Below are 27,995 nucleotides of genomic sequence, written 5' to 3' on the forward strand. Positions count from 1 at the left end.
TTTAGAAGCGGTTTATCACAATTCTGAACTCCTGGAATATGCCCCTATAACTTTCTCATAAATTAACAATATGCCCAATAAGTCTCTTACCTGATGTGCACTGAACAAATTACAAATTGCCTTCAATTTTCCTTTGTCACCCTGATCACATACAGTATGTCATCCTAATGTCCTCCAGCAGTTTTATATTTTAAGTGATGGTTTAAAAAAAATGCCTGACAATGTAACTTTCTAAAAACGGTTTATAATTTGCCTCTGGTTACTACAATTCTGGAATTACTTGTTAATGTGGCTTTCAATGTTGTTGTATCAGCTGTTCTAATTTGTTGTTTCTATAATTACGCTTTTATGTTTAAATTTGTGAAACTACTACATATAATATATGTATAATATCATGCTGAAAAGCGCAATGCTTCGTGGTTGACGCTTTGTTGTGTACCTTTATTAAGAAAATACATTTGCTTTTCTGATTGATTACAGAACCTACGTGAGTTAGGTGATGGACAGTATGTCAAGTATTATTATGTTTTTTAATGATAACTTCATACTGTGGCAGTCTACTCATTGCAGTATCATAGAGAGCACACCATTAGATAAATAGGGATCTACAGGTACAACATTGATACAACTAGTGGTGCAGCTGTGAATGGGAGATCACTGTCTCAAAGAGCTTACAATCTACGCATTCTTTTTCCCCAAGAGGGAAATGAAAGTTCTGGCTGGATCGTTGTAAAACCACAGAATCTGTCGTGCCAGGAAACCCAAACCACTGCCAGGCAGTTCTAAATAGCGGACTATTGTTGTCGTTTCGTGCACCGGATGTTTCTGTGAATTCCTTAAACAAGAGGAGACTGTTAATAAAATACTTGAGGTTAAACTGCTGCACATGCAGTCACATAATGAGGACATGGTTTAACTCTTCCCCTCTCTTTGTTTGCAGATGGAGCAAACGTGCGAAGAGATAGATGAAATGTTCAGCAATTTGTTAGGAGAAATGGACCTACTGACACAGGTGAGCTTTCTCAATGTCTAAAACTATCTTAAAGAGAGCAGTTTAAAAAAAAAAAAAAAAGTTCTCTGCAAATGTCTTTTCTTCTCTTTTCAACATCGCTACCTAGTTCCATGCAGAGACTTTTTCCAGACTGAATAAATATTGACGGAAGGGAATTTCAAAGGGGGGAAAAAATTGGTTCAGTGTGTTTGGCATCCTTTGCAGATTGTCTGCAGAACAGTCAGCGTGACATCATACCAGCTTGCAGTATGAAACAGCTGCAACTCCACATAACAGAAAGAGTTACTCTAAAGTTCATCCAATTTCTTTCAAGGCTTAATCCAAAAATGTCAACACACATCGTTCCGTTTGTGAACATGGAAAACTTTTGATAAATGACATTTTAGCAGGAAGTTTGCTAGCTTGCAAATGTTTGTTTCAACACATACATATCAAAAGCACTTCTCATAATTCAGGTGAGTGGAGTCAGGTAATTACACTTCCACAACTTGTTACAGTGTAAAGAGTGGCAATTAGAGATGTCCCAAAGATTTTCCCAAGTTCATGAATCTTGTGAAATTGGCCCATTTTATTTACTTCTATATCTCCCAAAGCACTTATCCGTGAAATACATGGAGAGATATCGGTTAACACAGCTAAGATACCTGGGAAATAAGCCAATGTAATTATTCAAATGAAATAATTTAAATATGCAAAAATGCTTATTTGCCCGGTATCTCTCCATATGTTGTTTAGAGGAGTGCTAGGAAGGTATAGAAGTCAATGGCTAAGCTCCTGAATAGGACTTTCTGCCTCCATCTCCTTTGCTGAAAGAAAAGGTAGGTGCAGTCACAATTATGGTGAAGAGCTGCTATGGGGGCTCAGAAAGCCCCACACTCTGACCGAAACGTTAATTCTTTTGCACTACTAAAACATTTATTGCTAAGACCACTGCAATGCCATCTTCTTTCTTCCCAGGATCCTTCTCCTCTGCAGCAGCATCTAAGACTCATTTCATATTTTTTACCCCTGTGAGGTTTGGCAAAATATTTAGCAAAAATGCAAAATAAAATAAAAATGAGCAAAAAATGAACAGATATTCATTGGGTTTTTAGCAAATGTCACAAGGTTGTTCATAACAGCATAGAAGATCACTTCAATTTAGCAGTGTCTCCAGTTGTGTATATATCCTCAAATCTCCCTTACAATGAGGGGTATTCGAGGAAGAGGAGTTCAATTTAGTAGCTTCTTGAGACATTGGAGCTCAATTTGGTGGGGAGAGGGGCAGGAGAGGAGAAGGTCCATTTGAGTAGTATCTCTAGTGTATATAAATCTCCTCAAACATCCCTCTAAATAACTTAGGGAGAGATGCCTACGCTACAAAAAGAGCACTCCTGAGGTACCCTGAAAGATATGCTCATGCCTATGAAAGTATATTTAAATTAGTCATATCCAACACTTCCTAAAAGGATTTCCATAAGAACTATAGAGTTGATAAGCCTAAAGGCACTTAGTGACTGGAATGGTGTACTGGTGTCTGATCCAACAGAATTAGAACCCACACAACCTTTGTTATTCTGGACAGCAGCTCTAGTAGTGTGAGCTACAGTAAACAAGCAGCTGTAATTGTGTAGTTGTGTACTAGTGTACACTAGTGTATCTGAATATATTAATTCTAAAAAATTTATGTAAAAACATGGTGGTGTTATTTACCAACATCTCCCAGCTGCAAAACTGGGGCAAAATTTATACATTTCTCCTCTCCTGTTTTAACTTGTTTCTCCCTAAGGCTAAACAACACTACTTTTCGTCACTCATCAACACTAACAAATCCAATCCACGCTGTCTTTTCTCTGTATTTGACTCACTCCTCCTCCATCCTTCTCCTCCCACATCCCATTCTTCCTTCACTTCTTCTCAAGCAATCCACACGGAGATTCCTTCCCCCTTTTCCATCCTCTGCTTCTCCCTTAACATCTGCCACTCTTGACTTCTTTTCTCCAGTTATATAGTTGGAAGTTTCTCAGCTGATTTTCGCTTCTCCCTCTACTACATCCCCCCTCGATCCCATCCCCTCACACCTTATCAGATCTGTTACTCCTGCCTTCGTCCCCACTCTCACCCACATGTTCAATTCCTCCCTGACCTCTAGCACTTTTCTTCTTCCTTTAAGCATGAATTCATCACATCTATTCCCAAAAACAACCTAGACCCTACATTCCCTTTGAACTACTGCCCTGTATCCCTCCTGCCGTTTGCCTCCTAATGGCTATAACATCTTGTGTTGTCCCGTATGATCAACTTTCTTATTTCCCATGCCCTCTTGGAACCCTTACAATCTGGCTTTTGTACAGCTCACTCAACAGAGACTATACTTACTAAAGTAGCCAACGATCTCCATCAAGCTAAATCCAAAGGTTACTTTCCCCTACTAATCCAACTTGACCTCTCTGCTGCTTTTTCTGAAAATGCTGGGAATGACAGAGGCTCAGGAAGGAAAATGGTTGCTTAAGGGTATAAGACAGAGAAGATTCAAAGACAAGCCAAGGTCATTCACAGGTAAGCAGTCAATATAACTAAACGGGTTAAGCAAAGGCAAAGTCCAGAACAGATCTGTGGTAATACACAGGCAGGCAACAATATAACTTGAGAGGCAAAGACAAAGTCCAGAACAATCGAAGGTCATATTAGGAAAGCTGCAGTATACTTAGCTGACAGGAGACAAGAAAAGGGATGTGCACTGTAGCGAGGAGGAGAGATGCAACTCAAAGAGTGAGCAACTTCCTAAACTTTAAATAGGGCTCAACTAGGAAGTGGGAGAGTCCTGAGTCGCAATGCATCTGCGAGTTGTAGTTTCTTCCTGTGTCTCCAGGGTGGTAGACACTTGCAATTTTGCAGCCAGAATAAGTACCCTTGAGGTTAGGATTTCTTTATACTGCATATTCTGGCTAAGCACCGACGAACTGGTCTTCCACTGAATACTGTCAATCACGCTCTTCTCCAGTATATTCTGTACTCTGAAAAAATATATATATTAAGTGCAAATAAACACTTCGAAAAATAACTAGTGAAAATAATCACATTGAATATAGTGTAATTAAATAAAAAGACAAATACATAACTTTCATGAGAAACTGGTGCTGCTCCTTCGAGGGATTTCCCAAATCCCCCACAAAACAATAGCAATGGAGGTCAAAGAGCATACAGAATCCTCATAAATAACATACTGTATACAAAAGAAAAGAACAATAGTGCAATACAGCAGAGTGGTGAACACTAATTAGGACATATAGTGGATATACAGTATCACACTCACACTCTTGTAGATGGAATCAAACAAGTAGAATGATAAGCAGGAGGAAAAGAGCGTTCTTGTAGGATCAGATGTACCTCCAGGATCAAGTGGCAGAAAGCATTAAAGAGAACAGAGAAGCCACATAGTATAATACAATTTATATCAAAAGGAATAACAAAAAAACATTTCACTCATAAAACTGCATTTAAAATGCACATTTAGACCACAAAGTGGGCAATAAAACAACAAAACGCTGCAGCGGTCTCCTCCCTAATTCCTAGATTCTAGGAATTCCTAGGTTTCTAAATGCCCTCAGTGTAGCTGCAACGTACCTTTCAGGTTGCCATCCAAGCCCGCACACAGTGTGGGAACATACAGGGATTACCACAGTTCCTCAAATGGCTGTAAAGTGGAGAAAAAGGCGTACAGGAGTGATGCTATTAGCCCAAGTGTTTCACTCATATGAGCTTCATCAGGACTTGTGGCAGTCGAAAGTCCTCTTTAAATAACGTCCCCACATGATGACATCACGATGCAATGCGTGAGGTATGACCTGAACTGGGTGGCAACAGAGGGAAGTCAGTGGATATATGTAGCCACTAAAGGTGCTCATGTCCAGCGTGCATCTGTCATAGGATCTGTCATATTGGTCCCCGTGAAAAAGAAACTGCAAATGGATGAAAAAATGTATAAATGATACACTATCAAATTTCCTAAAAATATAAATCTATAGCATCACTTGAAAAGTATATCATATACAATATAGAAGGAAAATATTTTTTTACCCATGTGAAAATCTGTATGACACAAAATTGGACAGAAACAGAAGGGATATTTAATGGTCCAAATTTGTATATTCAAAAAAGCTCTAAAACATAAAAAGAAAACTTTATTAGTAACAATCAAATAGTATAAATAATAAAAATGGATATAAAAATACTTTACATGTATTTATTTTTTATATCCATTTTTACTATTTATACTATTTGATTGTTTCTATTGCCAGAATGTGAGTGTGATACAGCCACCAATTCCCCTTAGTGTTTCTCACGCTGCTGTATTGCACTACTGTATTGTTCTTTTCTTTTTTATATATATTATTCCTGAGGATTATATTTGCGCTGATGTTCATTGCTATTACTGTATATTCTAAACTCCCTTGGAATCTGCAAAAAAAAGCTCTATCCTGGTTCTCATTTTACCCCTAGAATCGCACATTTTCTAACATTTGCGAACATGTCTTCATCATCTGTTGGTGTACTGCAGGCCCCTGTTCTGGGACCTCTACTTTTGTCTCTCTAGACACTATCACTTGGGGACCTCATTGACTATTTTAGCCTTAGATATCATCTATATGCAGCTGATACGCAAATATATATTTCCATTTCCAGCCTCTTTCCTGCAATCCAGTCCCAAGTCTCTAATTGCCTCCTGGCTATATCCTTGTGGATGGTGCTCTGCCGCCTTAAACCTAAAATGTCTTAAACTGAACTCCTCATAATTCCCCCTATATATGGCCAAGGAACATTGCATAGGAGTGACATTTGACTCTTTCATTTCCTATTCACATTCACAGCATGGACAACATTTGTTGCTTCTTCCTCCGTAATATTGCTGAGATCTGTCCTTTCCTCTGTCAATCTACTGCTAAAACTTGAATGTATGCCCTTAATCTCTCCTGTCTGAATTATTGTAACATACTGCTAACAGGCCTACCTGCCTCACAATTTTCTCCCTTGCAATCAATCCAAAATTCGGCTGCTATAATAATTTCACTTACTCCCAAAACAGTATCTGCTCATCTCCTCCTCAAATCCCTCTCCTGGCTTCCCATCAAATTTCAGATCACCTACAAACTTCTCCTCCTTACCTTGAAGGCTCTCCACTCATCTGCTCCATCCTACATATCAGCTTTGATCTCTCGTTATGGCCCTGCTCGGCTTCTGCACTCTAGCGATAACGGTCTCCTCTCCACCCGTTTCACCTCTACAGCTCTCTCTCTTGCCTTAAACCCTTTCCCCTCCCTTCACCTAATCTGTGGAACTCCAAGCACGTTCTCTCTCCACCTTCAAGACAAACCTTAAAACTCACTTCTTAAATGAAGCATCCCAATAGCCTGGACTCATGGCTACTGTCACACACCCACAATTACTACTACCAACCATTGTGCCCAAGTACTGCCATCTATTGCACTTATTCCCTCATCTTCTGTCTCTGTAAGTCTCCCAACATACCACTTAGATTGTAAGCTCTCCAGGGCAAGGATTTTCTTACCTATTGTCTGATTTTGTTGCGCTTATTGTATTCTAATTCCATGTACTGTATTGTTTTTGTAAAGTGCTAATTGGACAGGTTGCATGATGTGGATTGGGGCGCTATTTAAAGGTTGTGATGGGATTGTGTTTTATGCCACTATGTCACTTGATAAAGACCACTAAGGTCGAAACGTTGTGTTGACTCAATAAATGAGTTTAGATATTCAAAATCCGGTGTGCCCTGTGTTCCTTCTACTACTGACCTAGGACTGACAACAGGCTTTCGTTCAAGCACAGGAGCACCGGTAACTGTATCATTGATATATTTTTCTAGGTGTGCAGCATTCACTTCATATGTCTGGACTCTTCTGCTGCTTCACATAAGTTGACATTGATGATTGTTTGGTTGAGTTTTAATTCTTGGCTGGCTAGCATTGAGATAAAGAGATGTGCCTAAAGGAGGCACCAGAGGTCCCTTTTGAGAGGTGCACAGCAAACCTTTATAGTATAATGTGGTCAGGGGTGAACTAATATACATAAAATAAAAAAGATTTATTTAATAACTTCGTTAAAATCGTGTAGTGTAGTGTGATGTATATGACACAGATAAAAATAGACTGGTAAAGTCTATAGTACTGCTCAGTTATCCTATTCACTACCAATGGTGAACAATGCTAAAGAGATGGTTATACTAAAGTTGCACTCATAAGAGAGCTATCAGGGTGTGAAGTATTGCTGCTTGTAGCTGATCACTGAGTCCAGACTAAATGGTGTACATCCATTTGCTATCGATGCTAAGCCTCACATAGGTGTCCTGAGTATGCAGGGGATAACTGCTAGCAGAGAATAGCCAGTATGTAAAGGCTCTTAATGGGCTAGACCCAGTGCTTATATCATGGACGTGGTCACCGTGGAGTCCTGAAAGCACATACCCAGCCAAAAAAGGTAAACTGCAGGCGGTGTCTTATACTGTAGCGCTAACAGCACATATATTATAGAATTGGTTGGAAAAACAGAGTGATGATTGGAGGAATGGTTGTGTTTGTTTATGTACAGCTCTGTGTCAATGCTGCTTTGCTTCTTTTTAATTGTTTAGGTCAGTCAGGGGTGATACTTCTTTTAGTCTTTTCTTGTTTATGTTGTGTCTCATGTCTTAAATGTGTTGTGCTTTTTGTCAACCCTTTTTTAAAATGAGCAGTGGCAATTTCACTGCCTCACACAGCACTGCTGTGTCTTTTAAACAGCAAGTTACAGTATGTGCTTGAATTGATCAAAACAGAAAAAACAACCGATTTATAATTACTCTAAGGGTCAAAAAGATGCACCATGAACATCCAAAAGCACATTATCTCTACAAATTTACAGGGCAATCCTGAATAAGGAGTCATTTATCAATGTTTCCTACTGTAGCTGTAACACTGGGCATAACCAATGCAACCATAAAATGCCACGTTTATAAAAAAAAAAAACAATCTGATTGGTTTCTAAGAGACTGGTGTCTTGGGTAGATCTGGTGCAGTTTTGTCACTTGGAGACTTTGGGGGTTATTTACTAAAGTCTCCTTGCTGCACAAATAGGGCAACCCCCAGGGTAAAATAATGATCACAGGTTCATCAATGGAAAAACCCATTATTTTCCATGGGCTACCTTTGCTTTGACCATTCTGGGTAGTTTTAGTCTTGCCCCCGTTTTGCAGCCAGGAGACTTTGTTAAACAACCCGCATGTTTTCATATGTTCTCTAGGTTAGAGCAGATATGAGTTTAATAATGCCTAAAATAGACCCCTTTGATAAAGTGGTGGTAATTGATTAAACTGTGACAGTGCCGATAAGGGCACTATCGCATAGAAACTACCACTGAAATCGATAGGAGATTCAGTGCGATACTGCCCTGATCTGCCCCATAACCTTCATGGAGTGGATGTATCAGTGTTTCTGTTGAGTTATTAATTAAACTGTGATAGTGCTAATCCGGACACACATGAACTAGAAGTAAATGGAGGTTTCCGTGCCATGGTGCACAATTTGCTTTAAGGATGATTCAATTAGTTATGGAAGTCGATTTCATTTGTAAATTAAGTTCCAGTCCTCTGTCAGCAAAGGGCTTAAAAATCTGTATCCTCTATACGGGGATTCCCCTTTACATTTTTCAGTCTTGCATTACCTGTGCCTAACCTCATGGCCTGTGCCTAACCTCATGGCCTGTGCCTAACCTCATTGCCTGTGCCTAACCTCATGGCCTGTGCCTAACCTCATGGCCTGTGCCTAACCTCATGGCCTGTGCCTAACCTCATGGCCTGTGCCTAACCTCATGGCCTGTGCCTAACCTCATGGCCTGTGCCTAACCTCATGGCCTGTGCCTAACCTCATGGCCTGTGCCTAACCTCATTGCCTGTGCTAACCTCATGGCCTGTGCTAACCTCATGGCCTGTGCTAACCTCATGGCCTGTGCTAATCTCATGGCCTGTGCTAACCTCATGGCCTGTGCTAACCTCATGGCCTGTGCTAACCTCATGGCCTGTGCTAACCTCATTGCCTGTGCCTAACCTCATGGCTTGTGCTAACCTCATGGCCTGTGCCTAACCTCATGGCCTGTGCTAACCTCATGGCCTGTGCCTAACCTCATGGCCTGTGCCTAACCTCATTGCCTGTGCCTAACCTCATTGCCTGTGCCTAACCTCATTGCCTGTGCCTAACCTCATTGCCTGTGCCAAACCTCATTGCTTGTGCCAAACCTCATGTCTGTGCCTAACCTCATCCTTTGGTTCGAGGGTCAGTCTCAAAAAGGGCGACCCGCCTTTTGAAGATTTTTTTGTCTATCACTGACAATCCACTTGGTGGACTAATAATCTGCCGTCCGATTGTTAAAAATCCACACTCAGATTAAATCCGAGGGTGGGGGTGGGGAAGAGAAGATTTGTAACAATCGGAGTGTGGATTCTTAAAAATCTACCCAGATTGTATCCAGGGGCAGATTCAGATTAATCCGCTCAGATTTTTTTGTACCCAATCTACAAATTAATTTTGGTAGGGGGGATATACAACCCTGGAAATTCCATCAAACGGATTTGGACTGGTTCACCCGTCTCTAAACATCACCCAGCATGTGGGCAGGGTAAATCATTGCGGACTCTGGCATAAATCTAGGAATCTGATGAGTGGGTGTATAAGGTCATATGGGCTTCTAGAATGCTATCATTAGTCGATTGTTCATTTGCTGCTTTTTTTATAAGTTGCCTCGTCTTCCTTATTGCCTAAGTTCAACTCTTTCTGATATTCTGATATTAAGGGATCTCAATTGCCTCTGTTGTCTGCAACATTTGTAACACACAAGGACTACTTAACATTGGATAAATGACCGCTTGAAGTATGACTGACCAGGGAGTTTTCCAGGACGACATTCTGAATAATCGCAGCCTCACAACCCTGTAATTCACCTGACTGTAGATGTGGCAAATGAGCCCAACAAATGAGCAAGACTTTAAAATGTCCACAATTTCTTGACAACAGCATGTGAAAGAAAACTACAGAAATTGTATTGCGTTCTAAAATACTTTAGACGCAAATAACAGCCAATTACATTTCCTATTCCTAGACATAGTGAAACGATTTGGAGTCTACCGTTAGACATGTTACTATGATTAAAAGAGTGGAAAGCATGAAGGTTTTGCAAGAAATCTCTTATTCTTGTATTGGCCTGCATTAGTTTTCAGAGAAAAAGTACAAAAAAAAGATAATTTTTTAAGCAGATGTAGCCAGGTCCCCCTCTACATAGCGCCCCCTCCCCCCCCCCGCCCCCTCCAGGTACTCACTGTGGCGGTCGGGAGCAGAGCGGACGGTCGCGGGGGAGGTGCGGGTGTGTGTGCACGCACGGCTATGCCTTCAGTAGTGCAGGGGGATGCCGGGCAGTAGAGAAGCAGCGAGTGCGTCGCTAGGGGTACCGGCGGCTCCCTCAGTGGGCACCGCCATCTTAGCTGCTGCGCACGCATGGACAGTGTGATAGAGTGACGGGAAGGCCAGAGGCAAGTCGCGCATGCGCAGTGAGAAGCGCGCGAAGCACTAGCCAACCAGGGAAGGCTCTTGGAAGGGACTACAAGTCCCATGAGCCTCACAAGCGCCCCGCATGATGCCAGGGACCAATAGGTTGTGAGGATTCTCCTAGGCAGGGATAAGGAAGCCCACGCTAGTTCAGTCGGAGCCAGGAGAGTCTAGGGGAAGGAGGTGAGGGTGCAGGGGTCAGTGACCCACTGCACTAGGCCAGCAGCCCCCTAGGCCCCAGTTAGCCCCTGAGCCACTCAGTAGATTGTGATACTGCAGGGACAGGCCCTAGGTTAGGGAACCTGCCCCTTTAGCATATACAGTGCCAGTCAGGGACACAGAAGACACTGCACTTCCTACCAAGAGGCCTGGGATCAGGCCTACTCTGCAGAGAGAGCGAAACTGTACCCAGGTTGGACGACCCTGACTGATCATCCCGCTGGTGGAACCGGACGTCGCCGGGAGGTCGTCGGATCCTTTTTGAAGATCCTTTGAACGCCCAGGTGCCGTCGCACTGGGCAGGTATTGTTACTCACGTGCACCACCTACAGAGTACTCACACATAGTGGCAGCGCTGACCACGGGACAAGGGTTATACTGTGGACACGGTGTGGGGGTACACGGTGGTGGGCAAGTGGTATACACTCAGAAGTGGGAGTGAATGACATTGGGATTTATAATAGAGTATAAGAATATTATATGCATGATCAGTAAAGGTTATTCTTGTTTATTCATACCAAGTGTGTGTCATTGGTTTGAGTCCTGTGAGGGGCCCTTCCCGCTTTGTTGGGATCCCTCCCAGGTGGAGGCGTTGCACCACGAGATAGAGTTATATATATACGTACTTCAGAGGGCCACACAGGTAATATACAGCATCAGTACTGTCTGTATTCACAGGGAAAACCCGTTACATTTGGTGGCACTGCTGAGATCAGCCCTGGGGTGCCCTACTCAGTAGTCCACGTAGTATCGTATCAGTCAGCATGTGTACGCTCACGCCACAACAAGTGGGCAAATGGGCCGAAACACTCGAAGAACCCCTACGACACGTGGTCGCGTAGGAGGGGTGCCCGCCCATGTATCCATGTTCACTGTCTGCAGTGCAGTAAGGACATTACCTGGTCTGGCGGGAGCCTGCCTCATCAGTAAGCACTATAACCTCGACCAGCAAGATAACACACTACTACTGGCCGTAGAACAAGCCCTACGCCCGGATAGAGCCCCACAAGTAGTGTACCTACCCACAACTTTACCACAAGGGTGCCCTCTCATTTATCCTGGAACCGCCTCTAATTACGTAACTTCCCCTTCCAGACACGCGGGTTGGGGACGGGCCACGCTGATCTGCGCTCCTGCTCTGCCTCGCCTGCTCAAGCAGGAGCTTTTTTGTGTCCTGGCAGGTTAGGCAGTGAGCGCTCATTGGGGGCGGGGCGAAGGCGGAGCAGAGGCGTGGTGGAAGGCATGACGGAGGCGGAGCAGAGGTGTGGCGGGAGGCGGGGCTAGTCCCTCGCTCCCATTGGCTGTTTTCAGTCACGTGACTGCCCCTCCACTCCCCTCAGCGCTGAAATTTAAATTTGCTTGTCTGCTGAAAATGTGTGAGCCTCCGCACACATGCGGAAGCGTGCAGAAGCGGCTGCTAAAGCAGCGCTGATCACAGATGCAGGGGGTAAGTGCATCTGCTCAGCACGGCTCAGCACGGCCTGCTGTAATATGTCCCAGGCCAAAGATAGGGCCGCCAGTACTCACATCAGATCGGAGTTACCCCTACCACGAGTAACTTTCCTTTCTGATGCTAGACAAGGGACCACCAGCTGGGCCAGTAGTCCACCAACGTCACTGGCCCCTGCCAGAATAACGAGCAGCTTCACACCAACCCCTAGCATCCAGCCGGGGACCGCTAGTCACTCAGCTAGTGCCGGCTCCCTACTGGGCGTGACATTCCTGCAGCTTGTGGAAGCTATAACTACGTCCGCTCAAGCTCAGAATTATAGGAAGCTGAAGGCGTTTTCAGGGATGGTTCCTGTCCCCGCAAGTGAGGAAGGAATCGAGTCCTGGAAGGAACACACCCTCAAGGTGATCGATGAATGGCCCTGCTCTGAGGCGGTAAGACGACAGAGAATTCTGGAGAGCCTCAGACCCCCGGCATCCACCATGGTCAGTGCAGAGCGCGACCAAGACCCCGATCTCTCCGCTCATCAGATGTAGAGCTGTTAGTCCAGATCTATGGCTAAGATGAAGAGGAAAGTGAGTTGTGGTTCAAATATTATGGTCTCAGACACAAAGAAAAAGAAGATCTGTCAGATTTCCTTCAACGGATTCAACTGGTACTTTGGAAATTGCGAACTTGCGACCTCATTCCCGCCTCGGCTATGGACGAATACCGGCGCAAGCAGTTCCTTCGAGGGGCCATTCCCACTCATTGTTACGCCGGTGCTGCCCGCAGACCAGACCCGTCCCCTGTGCTGAGGTGGGACGTAGGGATACATGCACCCGCAGCAAAGGGAGCGCGTCCAGAGTGTGGTGTTAGTGTTGCCAGGCCAGGTATAGTAATGAAGACAATACTTGCCGGTACCGGTAGTAGAGGAGGAGTAGTTATTGCTGTTGCCAAGATCAGGGATAGGAGAGTTGCGGATGATCGAAGGTATAAGCCGTGTTACAGGGATGCCAGAAGTCACGAAGTCCAAGTAGAGCCGAAGTCGAGAGCCAGAGGGGGTAGTCATCCAATCCGCGTCAATACCTGAGGAGTCACTGAGAGAGTAGTCAAATGCTTCCATACAGAGACTATGTCGAGCGACGAGTGATGGGAAGCACAGGCATAATAAAGCTGGGCGGGCCAATGGGAAAAGGGGGCAGACCTGGAGGACTGCAAGGAGTCTTCCCAGATAGGAGGGAGGTGTTACAGCCCAGCTGAGTGTAATCCTTGATTTGCATGGAACTGTGTGATGCTTGGGGGCGACGCCTCACTGCAGGAGCAGTGGTTAAAAGTGCTCTGTTAGGCGTGTGCTCTGTAAGCTGGGAATGCATGCACATAACGTCTGGGGCTGGCGTGCGCGTAGGTGTGCATGCAGGAGGGCGTGGGCGCGCCCGGCGCTGAGCAGAGGAATCGCCGAGAGGAGTGATCCCGCGACAGCGGCAGGGGTGAGGAGCCGTGGAGGCCGGTAAGGCAGGATTGTTTTGTGTGTCCAGGGGCTCCCTGCGGAGAGGGAGTGATCTGTGTGGGAAGCGAGAAGAACGCCGATTCCTGACACTCATCACATAGTGATCATGATTAGATGTTCCCTATTGCAGGCCCCCCCCCCCCACATTCATGGACATTTTGGGGTTAGTCAAGGGGCATGAAGCATACACAAAGCTACATACATCCACCAAGGTCAAAGAACAGCTTACGAGCGACATTCAGGGAGCCTCCACTCGCAGGGTCAAGAACCCTGCCAAAGAAGAAGAGGATCCACCCAATGAAAGGCCGAACTTCTGAGAAATCATACCCCACTTACCCAAGACTGTTTGATCCCAAGGATATTGTCTGCTATGGCTGTGGGCAGAAGGGCCATTTCTCCAGGGAGTGCCCAGAAGGGGGCAACCAAGAAAAAAAAACTCCAAGTAAAGGAAGCTCTGCTCGGTCCATGATCTGCCGGACACAGATCACAGAAGCCAAGACATCCGAGGCCACCCCTGAGCCTCCCGGAACTCCTACTGAACTAAGCTCCGACGATGGAACTCCACCATGGGATGCTTACAGTCAGGTAGGCCCATCTGCCATTGTGAGTGTTGTACTAGAAGGGATCTATGCCTCTGCTCTACTGGACACCGGATCCCAAGTGACAATAATATACAGACAATTCTATGACCAGCACCTCAAACACTGTCCCCTGCGGTCGGCGGAACATACGAAGGTGAGGGGGTTAAGTAACGAAGATTACACCATCGATAGGATTGTAAGGGTTCAACTGGAGATACTCCAACTGAACACCGTCAAGAAACACCCCATGCAATAAACACCCCAGAAGCAATGGTATGTCCTGAGTCTCAAGAATAGTGCAAGTACCCGATCATCGTGGGAACAAATACTGACATAGTGCGAGCTGTAATCAGAGCATATTTGAAAGAGACCAACGAATTACCGATGGCCAATCCGCTCCTCGACCCCGTCCTATGGGAGGAGTGCAACAGGGTATATGCCTTAGAGCGTCACGGGGACCTCTACAATCGTCAATGCGGACTGACAACAATTTTACCAGGGGGAGTGCAACGTATGGCCGTCTGGTGCTGCTATCCCGATTGAGATGAGACCGACCATCTTTTCTCTCTGGAGAGTACCCCTGAGGAAGATGTTCAGATAGGGTATAGGGTAATACCCGAACTGAGAGAATGGACGACTAAAATTCCTCTACGAACCTATGTATATGTTCAGAATATCTCCCCATTCCCGATGGACCTTGATGCAGGACGAAATTTGGGCTGCATATATCCGGTCAGCCCTGTGGAAACAGTGCCACAGGTGAACGCCGCTGCAGTAGATGAGCAGTTAGTCGACCTGGACTTCAACTTCAGAGATTCGGCGCTGCCAATTGAGTGGAAAGTCTAGACTAGTGTCTAGTCTATCTGGACGACATCATTGTCTTCAGGAAGACCCTGGAGGAGCACGAAGAGCGGCTGCTTAAGGTGATAGACCATCTTGGAAAAGAAGGGTTGACGTTGTCGCTCGACAAGTGTCGTTTCTGTCACACCTCGGTGACTTACGTGGGACACATCGTGTCTGCCCAAGGAATTGCCACCGATCTGGCCAAAGTAGAAGCGGTAGTGAACTGGCCTCGTCCTGAGAATGTCACGGAGCTACGATCATTCTAGGCTTCTGTGGATATTACCGTCGCTTCGTGGAGGGGTACTCCAGTCGAGCTAAACCCCTCAACAATCTTTTGAAGATATATCCTGAAGATATGGGGCGAAAGGCCACTTCAGCCCGTCAACCGTTTGGTGATAAGTGGATGTCCGAGTGTGAACAGGCCTTCCTGAATTTGAAGAAAAGCCTGACGGAAGCACCGGTGCTTGCATAGGCTGATTCAGAACAACCCTATGTTCTGCACATGGATGCCAGTCTCAAAGGACTTTGCGCCGTCTTACATCAGAAGTACCCCAAGAGTCTTCGGCTCGTAGCCTACGTCAGCCGCAGTCTGACCCCCAGTGAACAAAAATACCCCGTACACAAGTTAGAGTTTCTGGCTCTCAAATGGGCGATCACGGAGAAACTCCACGATTATCTTTACGGTGTTACGTTTGAGGTAAGGACGGACAACAATCCCCTCACGTACATTCAGACCTCCGCCAAATTGGATGCGTCCGGTCACCGATGTCTGGCAGCCCTAAACAATTACCAATTCTCTCTGAAGTATAAGCCGAGGCCTTTGAACGTCGGAGTTGAGGCTCTATCCCGACAACCAATACTAAGTGCTACTCCAGATGATGATGAGTGGGAAGAAATCCCGGGACCAGGAATGCGAGCTATGTGTATCACAGCCGCCATCATCAAGGATCAAGTGGCCTTCTCAGAACTACTGGTTGCAGACTCCTTAGGCTGCCAGTCGCAGGCTATCCCAGCCGCCTACTGCGATCCAAAGGGGATGAATATAACTCACGACAAGGTAATACGATGGATACGACAAGGTAATACGATGGAATACTGGTGGACTACCAAGTGAGAGACCCGGTAATCAGCATCATTCGGCAAGCTGTTCAAAGGAAGAATCCGACTCTACTGAAACGTGCTACCAGAGACCTGATCGCTTTGCTAATGCGTGAGGAGGACAAGTTTGAAATTGATAATTGCTTACTCTATCGGGTAGTACAAAATCACAATCACCCTGATAGGCGACAACTGGTCCTACCCCAGAACTTAAGATATATGGTATTGAGGTCTCTACATGATGAACATGGACATCTTGGTGTAGAGAAAACCTTTGGATTGGTCAGAGACCGCTTCTTCTGGCCCAAGATGTGGGAAGCGGTGGAACAACACTGTCGTCGTTGTTCCCGGTGTATACAACGCACGACCCTGCCTACCCGAGCAACGCCCATGGGCCATCTGAAGAGTTCTGGCCCAATGGACCTAGTGTGTATGGACCTTTTGTGCATTGAGCCCGATACCCAAGGACTATGCAACGTGCTGGTCATCACGGACCATTATACCCGGTATGCTCAGGCCTTCCCCATTAAAAACCAGAAAGCCATCACAGTGACAAAAATACTATGGGAGAAGTACTTTGTTCACTACGGTCTTCCAAACCGGTTTCACTCAGACCAAGGTCGAGATTTTGAGAGCGCGTTGATCCGGGAATTGCTCAAAATGCTGAACATCTCTAAATCGCGGACGACTCCGTACCATCCCGAAGGAGACGCTTTGCCTGAACGATTTAATCGGACCTTATTGGACATGCTCGGAACCCTAAAGGGGGCTCAGAAAATTGAATGGAGTCGACACGTGGAGGCCCTGATCCACGTGTACAATTGTACCCGCCACGAATCAACTGGATTCTCCCCATACTTCCTTATGTTTGGACGAGAGGCGAGACTGCCATTAGATGTACGTCTTCGAGTCTCGACGGATGGGATACACAATGCTACCCATTTCAAATATGTGCAAAGACTTAAGGACAATTTGCAACAGGCTTACCAACAGGCCGAGAAGTCTGCAGCTAAACTGAATGCGGACAATAAAAGACGATACGACCATAAAGTCAAATATCAGGAGTTTCGTCCTGGGGACGCTGTGTTGCTTCGTAATCTGGGAGTCCCCAGAAAACATAAATTTGCTGACCGATGGAGAGACGGTGTATATGAGGTAGAGTCACAGATGCCTGGCCTTCCGGTCTATCGCATCAAAGACACTGAAGGCCGGGTAAAGGTTTGGCATCGCAATCATCTTCTCCCCATTCCACACGTGGGAGACGAGGAAGCAGAAATACTGGCCACACCGCTGAACGGTGAGTCCGATTCATCAGAGTCATCAGAGATGGTAAAAAGACTGTAAATAATTATACCAACTGTGAAACTCCTGAAGATCCTATGGAAGGGCCCTCTCAAAGGGACTATTCCACTCAAGAGGCATCTCCCGGAGGAGCTATCCGCCTTTGGGGTGTCGTAGATTTTGGCTGAAAGGGCTCTGAATTAATTCAGCTGGGCTTTGAAATTCCTTTGTCCAGAGTCATAAACACGACCAGGGGTGGGGCTGATGAAACACATAGCAGCAAGCAATTACCACTTAGATTGTAAGCCTTTCAGTGTAGGGGCTTCTTTTCCTAATATCTACTATTATGTCTGAAGCGCTTATTCCTAATATGTCACTGCTGTAAAGCACTATGTACATGGATGGCGCTATGTAAATAAAGATACACACACACACACACACACACACACAGCCACTCCTTCTCCCAAATCTCACTTATCTGAGTACTGTAATCATCTTAATTTTGTGAAGTTGTCAGGAATTTGTGGGTCGAAAGCACCTGCTGTACCAAAACAAATTAAACACACACAAAAACAGCAAAGAGGGTTGCTGTCGTAGTTTATTGTACATTAGCAGCAAATTATATGTCAGAAGTTTAGCAAACAAATTATCTTATGGGATACATTATAAAACCTACTTAAGAAAAAAAAGGAACAAGACATTTGGAAATTACTTTCACACAAGGTTATTTTGGGTTGAAAACTTACGCCAACTCTCAATTTATGACGGAGATGCTCCCATCATTTTCTTAAATTATATTTTTTATACTTTCTCTCTGAATACTGTTATCTCAACCTAATGCAAATGAATGAAAGAATAAGAGGAAAGATGTATAGCAGAAGTCTACAAGTACATGAACCAAAATACTTCAAGAGGTCTTTTATCCAATATTTAGGAGTGCTGGGGTGTTACAGATGTTACAGACAGCAGAGGCAATTGAGATCCCTTAATCTAAACTTGTATCAGAATATCAAATAGAGATGGGCGTGGGAAATAAGAAAGAGGAAATAGCCAATCTGAAACATAAGCAGTAAATTGACAATCAAGCAACAATAGTATTGTTGAAGCACCATAGAACCTCATACTGTACCACCACTCATCAGCTTCTTAAGATGTGTGCCAGAGTAAGTCATTACCCTGCCCTAAATGCAGAGGAGACATCTGTAAGGGAAAGTCTTAGTTGGGTGATGTTGTTATAAAACAAATCTTTTCACGTTCTTTTCGAAAAACAACACAGACCGCGATGGTGGGAAATGTGAAGGGGAATTCCCATATAATTTAGAGGCTAGAAATCTAGATTTTGAAGCTCGTTGCTGACAAAGACCGGTGCAAGCTGAAACTAAACTTACTAAAGAAAAGACACTTCCTTCAACGGATTGAATCTTCCTTAAAGTAAATTCAACAACACTGCAGTCTCGCTACTTTTTGAAATAGCTAAAGAGAAACTCTGATGAATCCACTCTATGGCAGCTTGTTATCCTTCAATAAACAATGATAGTTGCATATTGTATTGAGACACTATTGCATGGAAACGTTCAGTGACTTTAATTTTCTGTGAGATGATGCTCCGATCAGAACTATCACAGTTTGATATATAGGGGGTAGTAATTAAATAGATCTATTTTGGATATTTAGGAATTATGTAACTCATACTTGCTGTAACCTAGAGCAGGGGTGTACAAACTTTCCCCACTGCACCCCCTTGCCTGTTCTCTCCCCCTGCTCGTGCCCCCTTCCTTACCTTGTCCTCGGCATCAAATGACACTGCGTTCCCGTGGCGATGCGTGCCACAGACAAGGTAAGGGACGTTGAAGAGGCCTCAAGCAACCCCCCATCATTTCATTTAAATGCCTTGGGGGAAGAGTGCGGGGCTTCTGCAGCCGCTGCGCCACCCCTGAAAAATCTTGCATCCCCCCTGGGGGCGTGCCCCCCATTTTGCGCATCCCTGACCCAGAGAATATATTAAAACATGGGGATCTTTTATCTACAACAGTATATGATAATAAACATAAAACAGAAATATAAATGGTAACATTGAGGCTGTAAAAGCTATAGGATGCCAGCAGTGCGGATTATTATCTATGCATCTCATCTGTGTCAGGGGGAAAAGTATACTTGCTACAATATACAGTATGACGGAAGTGAAAACGGAGCCTTTTATATTCCTGACATTTCCTTTCTCAGGATGTTACAGTATAATATACCCTGATATAGATGACACCTATAGATAGCAGTCAGCACTGCTGGCATTCTTTAGCTTCTACAGCCCCAATGTCACAGTTTATTTCTGTTTCATGTTTATTACCATTTACTGTTGCAACCCAACTTAATTTGTAGTAAAGCATGCCATGTGTACTGTTTAATTTTTTATATAAGCATTTCCAGAATTGTATTTGTATTTCCTGCATGTCTTTAGAACTACTCACATTCATTAAAGATCTTTCTTTGTTTTTGTTAGCTTGTTTGTCTCAAATTTAAACATCATTTTCCTTCTGGTTCCCGTTTCAATTCGTTCACTGTGAAAGGAAAATACATCCTGAAATAGTTTTTTGGTCCATTGTATGTTCCTCTAATTCATTTCACTCATTTTCTCTTCCCTAACTAAAATTGCAGTACAAGTGATGGTGATAGGATTATTATGCCCCTGTAAAATCCTTACTTATCTTCCCTTCCGCCAATAAACCACTTTATCGTATTAGCCTATGCAGCTACTGCCTGACATTGGGCACTATTGCCAAGCCTGCTATCAACAAGCACTCCTACATCCTTCTCCGTCAAGGATTGACTTAATTTTGTCCTATTTAGTTAGTAGCTAGCATGCTAATTCTTGCTTCCCAACTGCATAACCTTTCAGTTATCTATATTAAATCTCATTTGTCATTTATATAATCAAGCTTTCTAGTTTGACAGCCTGCTCTGATTTTACTGCCTCATTTAATTTAGTGCCGTTGGCAAAATGGAGACTTTCCTTGCTATACCTATGCCTTTAAGTTTAAGGTTTTTCATTAAAGTTAAAAATCAGTGTCCCCAGTACTAAATCTTGAGGCACCCTACTTACAACTTTAACCCAATCTGAGAAGGTTCTTTGAAACCCATCTTCAAATGGGATCTGAGGTTTTCCGGTAGACAGGAAAATAGGCAGACTACATGGGGCAAGGGGTTTTAATCTGCCGTAAAACTTTCTGCTGCCTATCCTTCAGCCAATTAACAATCCTGGTGCAAATATTTTCACCTTCACCAATTTCCTTTATTTTGTATACGATCCTCTTGTATAGTGCCTTTGCAAAACCTAAGTGACCATAACACACCTTCAATGACCATGTCTAAAATCCCACTTATCTCCTCAAAGGAACTACCGTATTTCCTTGATTCTAAGACGTACCATTAATTTAATAAAAAACCCCACCCCAGCCACCCCGTCCCGGGTTAGAGGGTCACCGGGATTTTAACAGCCGGCAATTTTGGAGGGAGGGGAGGAGTTCCTGTCCTGTTCACGCTAGAGTTGCCTCAGGGGGTGGGGGGCCTAACGGTCTGACCCAGGTAAGACTGCTGAGCTGCTGCTGGGCTCTGGAAGCATCCCCACTAAGGCTGCTCCAGCAGTGCCCCCATGCAGCCTCATTTTTTTTTTAAACATCAATTCTAAGACCAATCCCGATTTCACACGTGAAAATGGGGGAAACCGGTGCATCTTAGAATCGAGGAAATGCGGTAATACATTTAGTTTGGCATTCTTGCCTGGGATATTTCAACTTTGTGTGCTTTTGGGTTTATGACCCTTCCTTTACCTTCTCAGAATGTCCTTTAAAAAAGATGTATGCCTCAATATATTGTTGCGACGTATATTAAACCATTTCTGCTCTCATGCTGTTTTATGACATGAAGAGCAAATTAACATTGTATATTTTCCTGCTGTTGTACGGAAAGCAGATGGGAAATAATGCAGTGTTATATTACATCAAGCGTGCAAATATTTAATGACGTCACAGATTCTTACAGAAGAAATTAATACATTAGCAAATTGCTTGCTATCATCACACTAACACTGAATCATTCACTGTCATATGGACACGGAGATTGGTTATGAGATATATTTAATAAATGCAGTCGTTTTTTCAAATGAATGCAATAAATATGTTACAAAGCGTGAACCGTAGGGTTTTTAGACTGCAAGATTAAGCACAACGTGCTTCTGATTATCAGGCCTGCCGCCTCACTACTAAATGTCCATTAGCACTATTACTCCTACTACTACTACTACTCCTGGGGAAGTCCATATTTATTCAACATCAAAGCCAGCTGGCATGCAGAATAAGAACAAACATTACATTTCTATAATGCAGATCAGAGACTGAAAGAAAACTCTCATTGGAACGCTGCATACAAGGTTAAGTTCATCATTTACAACGCCATGGTGTTGGCTGTGAATTCCTCTACAGATTAATTTCTGCTGACCATATTACGGTGTCTTCAGTTCTTTTTTTTTTTTTTTCCACAAACTCCTGAAGACTAAAACAAACTGATCCTGGACAATTTCATGAAAGCGGCAATCCTGTTTGGCTGCTTTATTAACATTGTTTTAACACATAATTGGAACCTAAACAGCTCTGTTTTTGAGCTCTGAGGACACCCGGTTCGTGACATACTTACTGGTGAAGTTAACAGGTTTAGAGTTGCCTCCTGGAAAGCAAAATGGCCACCATATCTTGCAAATCCTTGGGGCCGATAAGAAGTTGTTACCGGTTGTGGTTTCCTATTAGACGATACTGGTGGCCATATTGAATTCTCCATGAAACCGCACTGGTATCTTCACCACTAAATATCTCAGGAACCGAGGGATTCACAGAGCTGAAAATAAATTGGTTCAGCTCCGAAAGAAACCCTGGTTTGCTGCCCTAATACACATGGAACTTTTGGTTTGGGCTCTCTCTCTTTGCGGGTCCCGTACGGCATTCTCCCCTGCTCCTCCCGCGCACCATGGGCATTCTTAATTTTGCCCGTGGTTTATCCGTGTAACACCCCTTCCCTACCCCTAAGGGAAACTGCAGATATTATGCGCTAGGGTGCTACCTGTTAGGTGTATAGGGGCCTAAGCCTCCTCTCCTCGGGAGCATGTGATGAATGGGTGCAGCGCCTCCACCCGTGTAGGCGGGATGGCTCCTTACGGGAACCGGTATATCTATACGGTATACCCCCAAAAATCACACTCACAACAGGGCATACAATACTCCTTTACTATGGTCCCACAGTATACCCCAAAGATAATAATATGTAACAACAATAATAATGACAATTATAACACAATAACATTATAATACAATATGGGGCTTGTTCCCCACAGTACTTACAGTGCCCTGAACACCTAGACCCAGTATCCATCAGAGCCTCCCTTGTCCCAAATGTATATGTGAGGGCAGCTCTACCCTCCCCTGTGTTTTTTTGGTGCACGTCTACCCTCCTTGTACAGGCCTGTAACCAGGAGATGCTTCCAAGGAAGATGGGGGTTGGTTCCCATGCCGTGGTCTCCACGTCTCACGTCTGGGCCACCACGCGGTGCTGCCTCCAGCTGGAGTAACTCACTCACAGCCTGCTTCGCTGGAGCATCTCACTACAAGGGTAATCCCTATGCTGTGGGGGTCCCAACAATACTCAGTTACAGTGAGGGACTGCCTGGGGCCTAGGGGTAAGGTTCTGGCCTAGTCCAGGAAGCTTGACTAGCTCCCTGGACACTACCTCATCCTTCCACGGCTCCAGTTCAACTGCCACACAGGTCTCAGAACTCTGAGACCTGCAACTGTCACTAATGGAATGCAGAGGAAATTCCTGGTCTGCAGGCCCTTCCCTTCCAGCGATGCCAACCGCAACATGGTGTGCCACCGCACTACACACAATCCCTGGTACACTCGCGGCACCAACAGCAAGATGGCCACCGCAACTTCCCCCGATCCTCCCGAGCCACGGATCCGGCTTCCTACGGATGTAAAGAAAGGGCCCTGCTACCCCCGTAATTTTAAAGTGGGCAGAAAAGGACATTTAGTGTTGTCTGCAATACTGGCTAGAAACGCAAGTTGGAGTTCACGAATTATTATATCTTAAAAATCTAACTGCAATGCAACACGTTACTTACAGTATTCCTGTTCATGTGTGAACGATTCAATATCACACAGATATATGTACATTACAGTAAGTGTATTTAAGCAGGTGAAGTGCCCGAACAACCATGCAGAAAAGAGCACAGCCCGTAGGCAAAAACGGGAGAACCAGAGTAAAGTGCCGATAAAAAAGTAGGTTTTATTTGTTACAGGGAATCATCCACAACAGCTAGCAGTGCGAAACGCGTAAGAGGACTATCCCTTTACAAACGCCTGTGCTGTGGATGATTCCCTGTAACAAATAAAATAAAACCTACCTTTTTATCAGCACGTTGCTCTGATTCTCCCATTTTTGCCTACGAGCTGTGCTCTCTTCTGCCTGGTTGTTCGGGCTCTTCACCTGCCTCTTGTATCCGGAGAAGCATGCACGCTGAGGGACTTGGGATCATTCGTCCGTGATTTGGTGCTGTGCGTACTGACTTTTATCATTGCTGATATGATCTCTACCTGTCTGCAAATGGATGGGGCTGTACAAATATTTGCAGCAGGAGTGAGTGGATTGGGGAGGGCCCATTATCATCAGGGATCCAGTGTATTTGCTCACCGTTCATTTGCCCTCCTTCTTCTCAATCGTTTACAGTGTTACTACCCCTATTGGATTTGAAGGTGATTTATCCGGCTGAACATTTGTTTATCTCATTGAAGGGGCACTGTTTCTCAGACTATTTATAAGTAACACTCATACTCACTAAAGCACAGGAATTAAAATAATCAAGTTCCCTTTCACATCATAAAGATGGACATATCTACTTTGATTATATCTGTGAAGATGTTGCTGTAGGTTGTGAAACAGTAGCCTGAGACTGCCAGTCTCAATATCTCTCTATTTAAGTGTATTTAATTGAAATATAAAGAGTAAAAACGTGAACACACCATAAAATATGAAACACTCAGAAGTGAAGTCAATGTAAAATACATTCTGGTTTCTAATAAAATGTGAAACACCGACATGAGATAAAGTCTTCAGTGAGCAAGGTCATTTAACAAAGGAAAATACTGTACCGTACGTACTTTTTATCTGGCCTTACAGAAACCTGTTTTCAGACATTGAGCCGCACCACTCTGTAGCATTCAGAGTCCCCCATAGGCAAAGACATTCACTTTGCCATCTGCCGGACACGCACTGAACTTCAACCGCACAAATAATAACTCCGTCTGACCACTAAATACATTTGGGCGGAGCAGGGACAACACGCCGTAGGGTGGCGAAATTTCCCCCACGGGCAGCCAGAGGACTGCCCACGGAGCATCCCTGGAGAGCAGCTCGGAACGGGAAATTCCATCTGTACATAAGACACCATATGGCTCATTCACATTATGGATTATCCCTGCTTAATATATACTGTATGAGCCTTTATCTCTTAAGATTCCAAAGTAATACAGTATGTTTACACAATATCAGCAATGTGTTCAATATTCTTTGGATAGAGAGGGGGTCGCAAGTGTATGGACAACAATTAAACCTAAGGGTGTTATTAACTTTATTGTTTAACATACTTGCTACTTCTTTTTTCAATTATCTGTTTTTTTAAAAAGACCCAGTGAGTCTTATAAAGCACAGCACTATAGCAGGCGCGCTATACACCTCTGGCTTTAAAGAAAACTTGTCTTAGAGATATTCAAAAATAAAATGACAATTTATTTATCAGGCTTGTCACCGCAACAACGACAACATGCCCATCTATACTGTCAATTCTTATTGTTGATAAATAGTAAATATTGATGTTATTTTTATTTATTTGTCATAACTGAATGAACTGTGAGACTCTCCTGCTATTGTGTAAGGTGTACATAGGTCTGTAAATTGGCCTCTGACCATTCTGGAATATGTAACACCAGTTAGGACGACCACTTCTTTACATCTTTGCAAAGGTAAACTTGGCATGGACTCTGGTTACTGAGCTGTTATTATTATTTTTTGTGCAGATTATTAATATGGATCAATAACATGTCTTTTCTTTTCTTAACAGAGTTTAGAAATAGAAACCCTTCCCCTCGCCGATGCCCCTAAGATGGAAACAGAAGTCAACTACTCGGTTGGTTTTAAAGATTTGAATGGTAAGTAATTACAGACTGTGTGGTATGCAGGAACTGTGCTTTAAACTAAGGATGCTCACTCCAGTCCTCAAGACCCCCCAACAGGTCAGGTTTTCAGGATATCCCAGCTTCAGCACAGGTGGCTCAATCAGTGGGTCAATCTTCGACTGTTGTAAACCATTTATAGACCAACCTCTGCAGCACCAAAAGTATAAGAACTTACTGAGGCAGTTCCCCACTGTAAATGTTTCCTATTACGACTGTACTCATTATGAACAGTTGCACTAAGCATACAATTGGACCAAAGAATACAGCCTTTTTACAATTATCCATATTGCCAGAATATTTCCTGAAAAACATCACGGCGGTTATTTATCAAAGTCTCCCCGCTGCAAACCTGGGGCAAACAAAAACTGCACCAAGAATTGTTTTTCCATTAAAAGTGGAGTTTGTCTGACAATGCTATATGATAGAAGAGATGGAATAAAAGATCTGTGGAAAGGGGATCACAAGTTCCATAATAAATGGGAGAATTATTTGGAAGTTCTTTCGACAACGCAAAAAGAACAGTTAATAAAGGTGTTTGAGGGATGAAGGTGGTTTCTATTAAAACAGATGATAAAGTAGAAGGGGTGTTTATATAAGCAATCACATAAATAAGGTGGCTCAGCCAGTTATGAATGGGTTAAGAGAGGCATGTATAGCAAAATTATTCGCAACATGTTATATATAATGGATACTGTTTCATTTACTGACAGCAGTATGAACACTGCCTTTTCTGTTTCTTTGTATGTGGTATAATTTGGTATAATTTAATATATAATGTAATGTTTGATAAAACAGTTAGCTATGGAGATATACATACACTTGGTGTTGTATCTGCATAGATGGAGATGGTAAAAGTAGTATACAAAAAAATTAAGTGGAGTTTTTCACTTTGATAAATCGGGTGCAGAATTTTTGCCCAATATTGCCCCAGATTTGCAGTTGGGAGCATGATAAATAATACCAAAAAGTGGCTGAATAGGTCCATTGCTGACACAATGTATATTACAGTATATGGGTTAAATAAGTGCTCCACAATTCTCATTGCTCTGTATAGGCAGATTTGTAGACGTGTTGAAAAATATTTAGTGCTAAAAAAAAAATGTTGCAACCCAAAAAAATATTATCATGCAATTTGTTTTGTGAAAAAAAAAAGTGGTCTGTATGTGAGATATAGCCATATGACATGATTTGGTTATTACCACAAATTGTATATATTACAAATGTTAGTCTGTTCTCTCTCGTTCTCCCCTCTGGGGAACTTTTGCAGATGTTGCTGATTTTGTTCAACTTTCCCTAGTGGCAAAAGTCCAATATACCCCAGTTTTTGCTAAACTTTCTCATGTGTCTACAGATGAAGCTTTAAAGTTTAAAATGAGATTTAGTATGACGTGATATTACAGCATAGTTATTCTTCCAGGGAAGCAATCCTGGACATTAAATGGTGTAAAAGGCTTGTGAGGGATTTGACATTTTTAATATTAGATATACTGTAACTGAAAATGTTCTATTTTATTACTGTACAGAGTCATTAAACTCCCTTGAAGACAATGATCTAGATGCTTTAATGGCCTCTCTAATGGCTGATCTCGGTGATGCTGAACAGAACGCTGCTTCTCACAACCACAAAAGTACAACTTCACTGCCCTATCAAGATGCCAATGCCACTGTTTTCTCGGATTATTACTCACATTTTCCTGGCTCTCTTCCCACTTCTTCTGAGAAAGACCAATCCCATCCACCACCCCCTCCAGAAGGTGACCTAGACCTTCCACCACCTCCTCCTGAAGGTGATCTAGACCTTCCACCACCTCCTCCTGACTATGAGCTAGACCTTCCACCACCCCCACCGGATCCCATTCTGGATCCCATACAGTCAAAAACTCAGGTACAATATAATTACTGTTTCTTCTCCACTTTTTTAATATACTGTATTAAGGTAGTTGATCAATTAAATGGAGTTTCCTATTGTTTAAATGCTAAATGAATGTGATTGCCACAGGCCCCTCCCCCAATCACTTTAAATACCCACCTGCTCCCTCTGTTTTCAGCTTCAATTCTCCTCTACGTTTCCAATCTCCATATTCTACAATCTCTACCCGAAGGAGAGGTCCTTTTTCAGGTCTAACACATACATACATTCTCATTGTCTTATTCCTCCTCGGTCTGATGTAGAATTTATATTA

General features: G+C 43.7%; 1 protein-coding gene and 1 long non-coding RNA gene across 2 annotated transcripts in view; one reads left to right on the forward strand and one right to left on the reverse strand.

Annotated features, from left to right (window-relative positions):
- Positions 1-27,995, forward strand: part of APBB1IP (amyloid beta precursor protein binding family B member 1 interacting protein) — a 164,806-nt gene that overhangs the window by 49,880 nt on the left and 86,931 nt on the right. Inside the window, exons 2-4 of the mRNA XM_075587619.1 lie at positions 941-1,012; positions 25,698-25,785; positions 27,336-27,697. Coding sequence (XP_075443734.1) covers positions 941-1,012; positions 25,698-25,785; positions 27,336-27,697 — 522 coding nt within the window. The remainder of the gene's footprint in view (positions 1-940; positions 1,013-25,697; positions 25,786-27,335; positions 27,698-27,995) is intronic.
- LOC142487772 (uncharacterized) lies at positions 158-23,319 on the reverse strand. Its single transcript, XR_012799307.1, has 4 exons — positions 22,924-23,319; positions 20,005-20,094; positions 4,619-4,953; positions 158-4,008 (listed from the first exon to the last, which is right to left on the reverse strand). It is a non-coding gene; the product is annotated as an uncharacterized LOC142487772 (long non-coding RNA).

Source organism: Ascaphus truei, chromosome 2, assembly GCF_040206685.1.
Source record: "Ascaphus truei isolate aAscTru1 chromosome 2, aAscTru1.hap1, whole genome shotgun sequence".
NCBI lineage: Eukaryota > Metazoa > Chordata > Amphibia > Anura > Ascaphidae > Ascaphus > Ascaphus truei.